This window comes from Rattus norvegicus, chromosome 5 (genome assembly GCF_036323735.1).
Source record: "Rattus norvegicus strain BN/NHsdMcwi chromosome 5, GRCr8, whole genome shotgun sequence".
Lineage (NCBI taxonomy): Eukaryota > Metazoa > Chordata > Mammalia > Rodentia > Muridae > Rattus > Rattus norvegicus.
This window is the reverse complement of record NC_086023.1, coordinates 62026670-62038920: the sequence shown is the minus strand read 5'-3', so window position 1 is coordinate 62038920 and position 12251 is coordinate 62026670. Positions and strand designations below refer to the sequence as shown.

At 47.8% G+C, this 12251-nt stretch overlaps 1 protein-coding gene across 6 annotated transcripts; it reads left to right on the top strand.

The window, feature by feature from the left end:
* Positions 1 to 1718: 1718 nt before the first annotated feature.
* Fancg (FA complementation group G) lies at positions 1719 to 11427 on the top strand. 6 transcript variants are annotated; one of them, XM_039110977.2, is made up of 14 exons: positions 1719 to 3716; positions 3931 to 4021; positions 4555 to 4686; positions 4901 to 5103; positions 6370 to 6505; positions 6658 to 6788; positions 6877 to 7023; positions 7152 to 7303; positions 8498 to 8564; positions 8740 to 9029; positions 9167 to 9213; positions 9687 to 9842; positions 10239 to 10356; positions 10508 to 11427. In XM_039110977.2, exons 1-14 carry the CDS (start codon positions 3621 to 3623, stop codon positions 10614 to 10616), a joined length of 1875 nt encoding a protein of 624 aa, XP_038966905.1. In that variant the 5' UTR covers positions 1719 to 3620; the 3' UTR covers positions 10617 to 11427. The 6 variants fall into 6 exon arrangements, 5 of the variants coding, with proteins under 5 accessions (XP_038966905.1, XP_038966906.1, XP_038966908.1 ...); XR_005504721.2 differs by having other exon boundaries at positions 1722 to 3716; positions 3928 to 4021; positions 10271 to 10356; NM_001427606.1 differs by having other exon boundaries at positions 3134 to 3716; positions 3928 to 4021; positions 10508 to 11421.
* Positions 11428 to 12251: the final 824 nt, after the last annotated feature.

The window sequence follows — 12251 nt, the reverse complement described above, 5'->3', positions numbered from 1 at the left end:
AATCCTCGCACCAAGAAAACAGAGGCAGGATGTCCCTTATCTGTAAGAAAAATTCCAGGCTAGCCTGGTCTGTAAGGTGAGTTCTAGGCCAACCAGGGTTACATAGTGAGACCCTGTCACCAAACAAAATTAAGATAGCTTTTTTGTTGTTGTTGTTTTATAGTAGGGTTGCATTATATAATTCACAATACCCTCAACTCCTAGTTGCCCCACCTTACCATCCTGAGTGCTAGATTATAGGCATGTACTATCATGACTACAAAAATCACCATTTAGAAGTAGATATTTTGGGGTTGGGGATTTAGCTCAGTGGTAGAGCGCTTGCCTAGGAAGCGCAAGGCCCTGGGTTCGGTCCCCAGCTCCGAAAAAAAGAACCAAAAAAAAAAAAAGTAAATATTTTTAAAGGGGTCGGGGGAGGCTGGAGAGATGACTCAGCAGTTAAGAACACTGGCTAATCCTCCAGAGGTTCTGAGTTAGTTCTAAGCAACCACAATCATTTCACAACCATGTCTGCAATGGGATCTAATGCCCTCTTCTGGCATGCAGACAGAGGACATACGATACATAAATCAATCTTCAAAAATAAGTGTATAATTCCAGCAGGCAATAGGCAGGAAGGAGCAGGAGCTGCTGCATGGGAAAGGGTACTGGGTCTTCAGAGCAAGTTCTAGGCCACCCGGGACTACAGAGTGAGACAAAGCGGTCAAAAAAATAAGTAAATTTAATTTCATAAGTATATAATGTGCAAAGATCAGAACTATCAATTCTGAAACACTCCCTCAAACTCTGTAGTTTCTCCTCTTAACCCTCAAGCGGTCTAGCCAAAACAGCCAGCCTCTGGATCAGTTAGACTGTCCAAGGTTAGACTGTCTCAATATCTCTAAAGCTGCAACCCTTTAATCCAGTTCCTCCTGGTATAGTGACCCCTCCCAACTGTAGAATTATTTTTGTTGTCACCTCATAACTGTAATTTTGCCACTGTTATGAATCGTTATTTAAATATCTGTGTTTCTGATGGTCTCAGGGAAACCCCTGTGAAAGAATCATTTGATCTACCAAAAGGGTCGCAACCCACAGGTTGAGAACCATTGCTCTCAAGGACTAAAGCAGAGTGAGAGATTCCCATCTCAGGTTTCCAGGACAGCCAAGGGGGTACACAGTGAGTCCTTGTTTCAACAAAAAAATTCAAAAGAAAACAAGCATCAGAGAACTCTACCACTGAACTACACCCGTGTGCGCCCGCACTTGATTTTTCTTCTAAACAGATACCTTTCTTTTTGGAAAAGAGATTTATTTACTTATTTTTTAAGATTTATTTACTTTACTTATATGACTACACTGTCACTGTCTGCAGACACACCAGAAGAGGGCATCAGATCTCATTACAGATGGTTGTGAGCCACCATGTGGTTGCTGGGAATTGAACTCAGGACCTCTGGAAGAGCAGTCAGTGCTCTTAACCACTGAACCAGCTCTCCAGCCCCAAGAGATTTATTTATTATTGGTTTTGTTTGGTTTGTGGTTTTCAGGCCCTTGTGATCAAGCAGCCTTGGATTGTTGACCAAGTTTTGGCTTTCCACTCCTATCACCCTGTTGCAGTCAGCGGCATGCACCACTCCCAGGTTAAAGAAAGCCTCGATCCTGGGTTCGGTCCCCAGCTCCGGAAAAAAAAAAAAGAACCAAAAAAAAAAAAAAAAAAAAAAAAGAAAGCCTCGATCAAATCCCCGAGTATTGGAGTTAGTGATGGTAGTAAACCAACATGTGCGTGCTGGGAATTAAATCCATCTCCTTCACAAGAGCAACAAATGCTCTTGCCTGCTGAGTCATCTCTCCAGCCATTAAATAAATTAATCCTCATGAACAATAAATAAGAATGAAAATGAGGGGGCTGGGTTCAAGTCCCAGCAACCATAGGTGGCTATAATGAGATCTGGTGCCCTCTTCTGGTGTGCAGGCATATATGTAGACAGAAGAACACTGTAAATAAATTAATCTTCGAAAAAAATGAATAAAAATGTTCAACTTTGCTCGGTATGGTTGAGGCAGTGCACACGTTTAATTCTAGCACTCGAGGGGTTGGTGATTTAGCTCTGTGGTAGAGCGCTTGCCTAGGAAGCGCAAGGCCCTGGGTTTGGTCCCCAGCTCCGAAAAAAAGAACCAAAAAAAAAAAAAAAAAAAAAATTCTGGCACTCGAGAGGCAGAAGCGGGATGTCTGTGAGTTTGAGGCCAACCTGGTGTACAGAGGGAGTTCTAGGACATCAGAGCTACACAGAGAAACCCTCTCTGGAAAAGCAAAAGAAAACAACAAAAACAACCCCCCAACCCACCCAAACAACAACAAAAACAACCCCCCAACTCACCCACTCCCCAAGAAAAAGAAAAGAAAAAAACCCAAACAACAAAACCCTCACTGCCTGCTGGATAAGATGGTGCATACCTGCATTTCTAGCACTTGAGAGGCTGAGGCAGGTGGAGGTTGCAAAACCAATACCAGGTCAGCTAGGATTACACAGTGAAACTCCCCAAAATAATGTTGGGCTGTACAGATGGCTCAGGGTTACTAGTACACAGTGCTCATGCAGGCCAGGCCTGTGTTCAAGTTCGGTTTCCAGTACCCCTGTCAGGTCCACGGCATTGGGCATCTCTGACCACCTCAGGTAGCTGCAGTCACTCACGTGTACCTACCCACAGACAGACGCATAAACGTAATTTATAAAACAAAAACAAGCCTTCAAAAATGATAACGAAGCAAATCTTGTTAAACCCGTGAAGGTGATTTGTTTTCTAAGCTTTTTATTTGGGGCTTTTGTATGTCTTTTGTGAATTGTTTTGAGTTGATGCTACATACAGAGTGTCAAGGAGACTTCCTTTCTGCATAGGAATGTCCGATTCCCCCTGGATTTTTTCCTCAAAAAGAAAAGAAGAATGAGATCACCAAGGGCTTCAGTGTCCTGTCCTTAGCTTTAAGGAGACATTTTCTTCCGGGGTTGGGGGGTTGGGTGCGGGTGGGGGTGGGGTGGAGGTGGGGGATGGGGGGTGAGGAATCTTCCTTGGGCGTTCTCTACAGTACTACAACTCCCAGCAGACAGCGCGCGGTCCGTCTTCCAGCCAGGAGGGGGAAACCTGGACTGCCGTTAGTTCTAAGGCGGAGCGCAGCCAGAGACTGGTGCGAAGACCCACTCCTCCTAAAGTAGCCTCAATACTCTGGCCTCCGCGGAGGCTCCGCAAACTTAACAGTTCGTCCCTGGTATCTGGTTGGCCTCTTGTCTCCTCACCTCGTTGTTCCGGTTCGTCCCTGGTATCTGGCTGGCCTCTTGTCTCCTCACCTCGTTGTTCCGGGTTTCTTTTCAGTTTCCCGCGGAACAGTCTCTTGAAGACAACCAACCGCGGCCGAGAGTGTTGCAGTCTGGCCAACCACAGGCGCGGTGGGCGGTGGCCGGGACCGAGTGTTGGGCTTCAGGCTAAGGAGAGACAACCTGGCCGCGTTGTCTGGCTCCTCTGGCCGAGGAGCGTCCGGCGTAGTGCAGAAGTAGTTTCTTGCGATTAGGGTGAAGGCACCGGTGGGACCAGCCTCCACCCATCGGAAGACCCCTTCGTAACGGTGATCTACCTCGGCGACAATGTCCAGCCAGATCATTCCATCCCTCCCCAAAACATTTTCCAGTAGCCTGGACTTGTGGAGGGAAAAGAATGACCAGCTCGTTAGACAGGCTAAGGTAAAATATGGTTGCTGGGACTCTCATCTTGTATCCTTAAGGTCCCAGAAAGCGGGTTTGCAATGATCTCACCCTAGTCTAAGGGAAAGGAGTTTGACCTCTGTCCTTAGAACCAGAAGAGACCGGAATATGTGTCGCCCCCCCACCCCCAACCCCGTCTCTGCTACGAGGGAGGAGGACTGAACCATAATGCCTCTCTACCTAATTTCAGCAGCTGACTAGGGATTCTCGTCCGTCTCTGAGGCGACAGCAATCAGTCCAAGACACACTGGAAGGGTTTAGGGAGCTCCTCCTCACTCTTCAAGGTAAGGAAGACCTTCCAGGGGTCTCAGTTCCCCCTCCTCAGTATCTAAAGATCAGCTTTTCTTATGCAGTTCTAGGATTGAGGTGATTATTCTGGGGGTTAGGGAGTCCTGTGTAAAGCACAGAAGAGACTGGATGGGATTGTCTTTCTTTTTTCCTTTTTTTAATTGGATATTTTATGTATTTACATTTCAAATGTTATCCCTCTTTCCTCCTCTCCCATCCCCCGTCTCCCATTCCCACTTCCCCATATCCCCTCCCCTGGGATTGTCTTTCAATCGCTTAATTTCTTGTCTCACACACACACACACACACACACACACACACACACACACACACACACACACACAGAGGAACATTTGAAGAAGTGATTTTCAGTAGACTTAGAAAATTCTCTGCTCTCTCCAAAGTTGTCTGAGCAACAAATGAATTCCTTATTGAAGCCTTGGTTGTAGTGGGGTTGATCTTTGGATTGGAAACCATTTGGGCTGTGTGTCATGGGACAGACTGGGGGACCAGCCTCCTGTCGTTCCAGGCCTCCCTGCTGCTGTTCCTGCTCTGCCCTTGGAGCTGACTGTCACCTGTAATTATATAATCCTGAGGGCCAGCCTGGCCCAGGGTTTCACTGAAGACCTTACTGAAGATGTTCAAAGGGGCCTAGAAAGAGGTAAGGTCTCCTCTGTTCCTGGTAGTTTCAGTTTGGATTTAGGGATGAGGCTGGAGGTGAGAGGATCCATGGAGACGGATGTTCTTTTCTAGTCCTCTGTATGTTCCTCAGACTAGGCAGGTGTATTGCTCTAATCTTTGGGCTCTTTCAGAAAGGACAACCCAGACAGTGTTGGGAGATGAGAGATGGATTTGTGTGTGTTTGTGTTCTGCAGTGCTGGAGGCCCAGCATCAGATGGGGTCCAAGTCTCAGCAGGGACTCAAGGAGCTGTGGCACTCTGTCCTCTCTGCTCCCTCCCTTCTGCCGGAGCTGCTGCCTGCCTTACACTGCCTGGCCAGCCTTCACGCTGCCCTCTGGATGAGTACCAATCACCTCGGGGACCTGACCTCACTGCTGCAAACCCTAAATGGCAGCCAGGTAACCGGGGGAGTGAAGATGAATGTACTACCCCACCCCCCAAATCTCCTAGGGCTTCAGACATGCTAAGCAAGCACTCTACCTTTTCCACCTTCCCTTCCTGCCCATCTTCCTGTCTTTTAGTATATTTTTATGTGTTCGAGTGTTTGACTTGACTATATGAATGTGTACCGTGTTTGTGCCAGGTACTGTGAAAGTCAGGAGAAGGGGTTAGATCCCCTGAAACTGGAGTGACAGAGCCACCGTGTTGTGAGCCTCTGTATAGATACTAGGAACCAAACTTGGGTCCTCTGTAAGAATAAATGCTCTTAACCACTGAGCCATTTCTCTAGTCTACCCCCCCCCCCCACACACACACAACACACACTTTTGAGACAAGGTCTTACTATGTAGCCTTAGACCAGGATGGCTTCAAACTCACAAAGACCCGCCTACCTCCGTCTCCTAAGTGCTGGGATAGAGGTGTACCACTGTGCCAGGCGTCCCACTTTGATTTGGAGACAGGCTCTTACTGGGTACCCAGGCTGCAAACTCCTGCAGTCGTCCTGGTGCCACCTCTCCAGCGCTGAGATATTGGTGTGGACCACCTCACCCAGTTCTCAGCTCTTTTTACCTTTTATTTGAAGATAGAAACTTAGTAAGTTGTCCAGTCTAGCCTAGCCTTGAATTCACTCTGTAGCCAAGGTTCAAGATCTTGAACTTACAGTCCTTTTGCCTCAGCATCTAGAGCCTGAGTCATTGTTCTTTAGAGCCTGCGCCACTATTCTCTGTTAAAGCATCATTATATTCTGGGAAGGCTGCTGTCATGGTTGCCAACAAACAAAACGAAACAAAACACACAAAACCCCAAAATAACAAGAACCCCAACCAACCAAAAAAGCCTGACAGTCTTTCTGAGTGACCTTGCTCTGGTTAGCTCCTCGTTGGGGGTTTTCTGGGAGCAATGCTTACAGTAGCTTAAAGAATCCAAGTAAGGATAAAGCTCTTGGGGCTGTGCTGGCGCTCCCTCCCAGCCTCTGTCTTCTCATAGGAGCCCAGACATGTTCCTTGTCCCATGTCCACCTGGGCACAAGTGACAGGGGGTTCCAGTTAACACCTTCGAGCGGTTTTCTTCCTGCCCACATCATTGCCCCACAGTTGTCTTTCTCTTATGATTGGGGAACAGTGATCAGAAGGACTCTTGGGCTCAAAGACTGGGTGGAATAGACTGGCAAGAAAGAGGATGCTTACAGAGTTAGAGCCTCTTGACTATCCTTCTCTCTCCAGACTGAGACCTCTGAGGACCTGCTACCATTGCTAAAATCCTGGAGTCCTCCAGTTGAGAAGCTACACGCTCCACTGATTCTGCAGGATGCGGAGAGTTTAAAGGATGTCCTTCTGACAGCATTTGCCTGCCGACAAGGTCTAGCAACCTGAATCCTCTCTTCTTTTTCTAAGGGGTCCTCTGGTCTTATGCTCCTGGTACCTCCATAGAGATTCTCTGTGTTCTTGTTTCCCATCACGCTTCCTGCCTTATGAGTTTTTTTCCTAAGCCTGTGTCATGATTGCTCCCAGGCTTCCAGGAGCTAATCACAGGGAGCCTACCCCATGCACAGAGCAGCCTGCAGGAAGCAGCCTCAGGTCTGTGTCCGCCATCGGTGTTAGTCCAGGTGTACACGGCGCTGGGGACGTGTCTCCGTAAGATGGTAAAGATAAAGCCCTCAGAATTGGGGGGAACCATGGGCATCATGCTTTGTGAGGGTAGCTGAGACTTGTATCTTTCTGTTTGCGTAGGGAAGTCCACAGAGAGCACTGTTGTACTTGACTGAAGCCTTGAAAGTGGGAACGACCTGTGCCCTTCCGCTTCTGGAAGCTTCCAGAGTATATAGGCAACTGGGAGACACAGCAGCAGAGCTGGAGAGCCTGCAGCTACTGGTTGAGGTGAGGAGCATCCAGGCGGAAGCACCCTGTGGAAGACTGCTGAGGGGCTGGTGTTGCGGTGACTCAGGACAGGAGTTACAGATGTGTGTGCTTCACAAAGATGTCAGTGTTGTTTCTGTTCTTTTTAGGCCTTGAGTGCCACCCATAGTTCTGAAACATTCACACGTCTCATTGAAGTAGAATTGCTACTTCCACAACCTGACCCAGCCTCTCCTCTCCATTGTGGCACACAGAGCCAGGCCAAGCACCTGCTAGCAAGTCGATGCCTACAGACGGGGAGGTGAGATCAGCCCCCTGAGCTTTCACTGGACATGTGATTCATTTTGGCATATGTAGGGTGTGGGGGTGGGGCAGGAGGAACCTTCCACTTTTTGGGGTGTATAGAAGCTAGAGATCAACATTAGGTCCTGTTGTCTACTGTATTTTTTTTGAGACAGGGTCTTGCAGTGAACCTGGAGCACAGTAGTTTTGACTAGACTAGCTGGTCTTTGAAACCTTGTGATTTGCCTATCTCTGACTTCTTCCTTATCCCAAATATTGTGTTTAAAAATGTGTTTACTTAGACCTGGAGATATGGCTCAGCGGTTGAGAGCACTGACTGGTCTTTCAGAGGTCTTGAGTTCAAATTCCATCAACCACATGGTGGCTCACAACCATCTGTAATGGGGTTTGGTGCCCTCTTCTGGTGTGTCTGAAGACAGCTATAGTGCACTTTTTTTTTCTTCTTTTCTTTTTTCTTTTTATTTTGGAGCTGGGGACCGAACCCAGGGCCTTGCGCTTGCTAGGCAAGCGCTCTACCGCTGAGCTAAATCCCCAACCCTATAGTGCACTTATAAATACAATAAACCAATTTTAAAAAAATGTGTATTGCTGCCCACCAGTGGTGCTGCCAGCACATGCCTTTAATCCCAGTGCTCGGGAGGCAGAGTCAGGCAGATCTCTGAGTGGAGGTCAGTCTGGTCTATAAGAGAGCGAGTTCCAGGTCAGCCAAGGCTACACAGAGAAACTCTGTCTTGAAAATCAAAAACCCAAAGTCAACCAAATAAACAAGCATAAAAGGCTTTTTACGAAGGTACTGGAGCTCTAAACTCAGGTCATCGTGGTTACATAGCAAGCACTTTATACAGCTAACCATGTTCCCAGCCCCTACTTTTCTCTAGTATGATTGCTTATTTCTGTGAATACAGCATTGGTGAGACGTAGGTCCCCACTGTGAACCCCTGCCTTACAGCAAGACCTGAAGTGGAGTCGACACTCAGACAGTAACCTCTTTTCTTTGAAAAGTGGAAATGTCCTTCCGCATCCATTCTGAAATGGAATAGATCTGAGCCAAGGTTGGAGCTTCCAGACCGTGCTTTCCACTTTCCACCTCAAAGCTCAGGCATCCCTCCATTAGGCCAAAGAGATTATTCTCATTGGAACCTTTTGGGGAGCCAGGGCCTTGGTGAAGCTCACAGGCTGACTGACTCTGCAGGGCAGAAGCAGCTGCGGAGCATTACCTGGACCTGCTGGCAATGTTGCTGGACGGCTCAGAGCCTAGGGTGGGTGTGTCCAAGGTTCTGTTCCCTTTGGTGGGGGGGTTGGGATCACCCCTGCTCCCTTACTTGGTCTTGACGGGGAACCAGTTCTCTCTGCTTGGCTCTGGGGCCATGGGTAAAGAGCTCAGGGATGGTAACTCATGCCACATCAAGACACTGTACCCTCCTCCCACCCCAGTCCTCCCCACCCACCTCCGCTCTAGGGCCCTGTATGCCGGAGCTATGTCTGGAGGCAGCAGCAGCATTGATCCAGGCAGGCCGAGCCTCAGACGCTTTGACTGTGTGTGTGGAGCTACTCAGCCGTACCTCATCTCTGCTTCCCAAGATGCCCTCCTTGTGGGAAAATGCCAGCAAAAGAACCAAAGAACTGCCATATTGCCCAATCTGGGCCTCTGCCACTCACTTGCTTCAGGGCCAGGCCTGGTCACAACTAAAGGCTCAAAAAGAGGCACTTAGTGAATTTAGCCAGTGAGTCCAGGAGGACAGGGTGTGGGGAGGTTCGGAAGGATGATTTCTGACGGGGACCTGGTGGGTTTACTTTGTTCTTAGAGCTACCTTAATTTATGAGCTTGGCTCTTTTTTCCTGTGTTTATATTCCTTTTCAGGTGCCTTGAGCTGCTCTTTCGGGCCCTGCCTAAGGACAAAGAGCAAGGTGATTTCATTTTTTGTCTTTTTCTTTTTTAACTGGGTCTCATGTAGACCAGGATGGATTCCTGCCTTCCTCCTCCTACTACCCAAGTGCTGGAAATATAAGCATTTGCCACCATGCCTGCCTCTAACTTAAATTGTCAGTTTTTCTTAACTCCTGAAAAGTGTTGTGTGGGGCCTCCCTTTCCATTGCACCTCAATCCGTCAGACTAGGAGACTTAAGTCGACATGCTGGGCATGTTAGCACATACCTTTAAACCCAATACTCCTAGTTGGGGGATCTCTTGAGTTTGAGGCTATCCTGATTTATAAAGTGAGTTCTGAGTCAGCCAGGGCTGTGTGGGTTTTTTGAGACCTTATCTCAAAAAAAAAAAAAAAAAAATTGGGGAAGCCATGAAAAGAATGGGTACTTGGGGGTTTGGTGACTGTGTCTGGGATGATGGAAAGATTCTTGCTGACTTGGGTGGTGGTCTCTAGGAGCAGGCTCCAACTGTGAGCAGAAATGCATGTCTGATGTGTCACTGAAACAACTTCGAGTGGCTGCTCTGATTAGCCGTGGACTGGAATGGGTAGCCATTGGCCAGGATACCAAAGCCTTAAGTGACTTCCTCCTCAGTGTGCAGATATGCCCAGGTATGTACACCAGCATGACATTGGCTGTGACTTGGACAGATGTGTAAATGGTATTCCCAGATATGAAAGAAAAGGATGTGCTGTGTATACCAAGCATGTACCACGTGCACATGTACAAACAAGTGTATGCATGGCTCCTGAGAGCTCCCTGGTCTCCCTACTGTCTTCAGACACAAAGATCTGGGCTGTGTGGGGATGAGTTTTGTAGGAACAGGGCCAGTTGAACACTTTGTACAGGCAAGCAATGGCCTCTGGGAGAGGCTGGGTATAAATAATCTAGTTCTGGTTTCACCTGTGAGTAGAGAAGATACTTCCTCTCTCTCAGTCTGGCCTTTTAAAATGATGCCTAAGGCCCTCTCAGGTTCTAAGTCTTTGTACCTTGGGGTGGGGCTATAGGCAATAGAGATGGTTCCTTTTACCTGCTTCAGACTCTGAAAAGATTGGATCGGAAGAATGAGGCCTCTGCTTTCTGGCGGGAGGCCCAAAGTCAGCTGCCACAGGAAGAAGCTGCCAGGTGAGCTGAGTGTTGCTGGCTTGGGGATAAGGGGGAGCTGGAGTCCTGTGGTTCTGAGACCTAGTGAGGGTGCTGAGGAGGAACAGAAGGAAGGAAGGGTGTGAACTCTGTCCATCTTTCACTCTCAGCCACCATCATTCTTGTTTTTCAGGTGTCTTCCACTGTATTTAGAAACCTGTTTGAACTGGATCCATCCTCCTAACTGTGAAGCCTTTTTTGAGGAGTTTGGGACTGCGGTGTTGGAGTCTTGTGACCTTTAGCTTCTTTGTTTCCAGGAGCTTGAACTTTGGCCTCTGTGGACTCTCCTTGGGGAGGGTTTTGTTTTTTGTATTTTCGTTTATTTTTTTTCTGCCTTATCTTCTTTGGAGAATGGCTGGAACTGATTGTCTCTAAGTAAGTCCTTCACTCATGAGACTGGTCCTGTGAACCTTGATCTACTTACTACCAGTCTAGTTCCATGAACAAATCATTGTCTGTTCATGGTAGTTTCCTTCCTTCCTTCCTTCCTTCCTCCCTCCCTCCCTCCTTCCCGCTCCCCCTCTCCCTGTTTTCCTTCCTTCCTTCCTCCCTCCCTCCCTCCCTCTCTCCTTCCCTCCCTCCCTCCCTCCCTCCCTCCCCCTCTCCCTCCCTCCCTCCCCCTCTCCCTGTTTTCCTTCCTTCCTTCCTTCCTTCCTTCCTTCCTTCCTTCCTTCCTTCCTTCCTCTCTCTCTCTCTCTTTGTGTTGAGGAAAATCTTATATTTATGTCTTATCTGCCCACTGCACACGGTTGAATGGAAGGCAGGCTCAGGTGAACTAGTTGGGTATTGGCCATCTAAGATGCTCAATTTCCTATCTCTGTCTTCTGCCTGCCTTCCCTGTCTCCCTAATTCCCCTCTCTCTGGTAGGTTGGCTTCTGGGGACTAAACTTCAGTTCCTCATATAAGTCCCCATTCCCTGCCTTTTACCCCCTTTACCATCTATCACAGAGCTTGAGGTATGAGTCGGAAGAAAAGGCTACATTAATCCTTCCGGAGAAGCAGTGGCTTAGTCCTTTTTAAGTTATTATTAAAGTTTTGAATTGCTTATTTTAAGTTGTATGTGTGTGTGTGCCTTTGGAGGCCAGAGGTGTTAGGTTCTTAGAGTTATAGTTACAGGCGGTTGTGAACCACCTGACATGGGTACTGGGAATCCAACCTGTGTTCTCTGGAAGAGCAATTAAACACTCTTAACCTGAGTCATCTCTCTAGCTCTGCTATCTAAAAGCACAGCCCAAAGCCCAGGAATCTGTGCTAGATGACAGGGAACAAAGTTAGGTCTGCAGAGTGATCTTGACAAGACTCCTGTTTTAAACTTTTCTTTTTTTTTTTTCTGGAGCTGGGGACCGAACCCAGGGCCTTGTGCTTGTTAGGCAAGCGCTCTACCACTGAGCTAAATCCCCAACCTTGACAAGACTCTTAAGGATGAACAGTAGTACTTGATACTTGAGGAGGTGGGGACATGTGGTACACAGCTTTAATTCCAGCACTCTACAGAATAAGTTCCAGAATAGCCAGGGCTATGTAGAGAGGCCCTGTCTCAAATCAAAACAAAAGTGGGGTTGGAGGGAGGAGTGGTGAAGATGTGTCTCAGAGTAATTCCATCTCTAGAAACAGTCAGTCTCAGGTCAGTCTGTGTGGGTAGGAGGTGAAGGGTGAATTGAGTCAGGATGCCACCCAGAGCCAACAGTCTTTTGACTATAATGAAAGCCAGTTAATTGTCTTTTGGGGCACAGGGACCTTAAATCACAGCACATGGTTGATCTTTCTTGCTCTTGGGCACTACTACGTTTGCTATGTGTTCTGCAGTTGTCCTTGACTTTCTTGAACCTCAGTGCGCTCCCTCTCCAGATAATATTTATACTCTGTGTTAAGGAGTA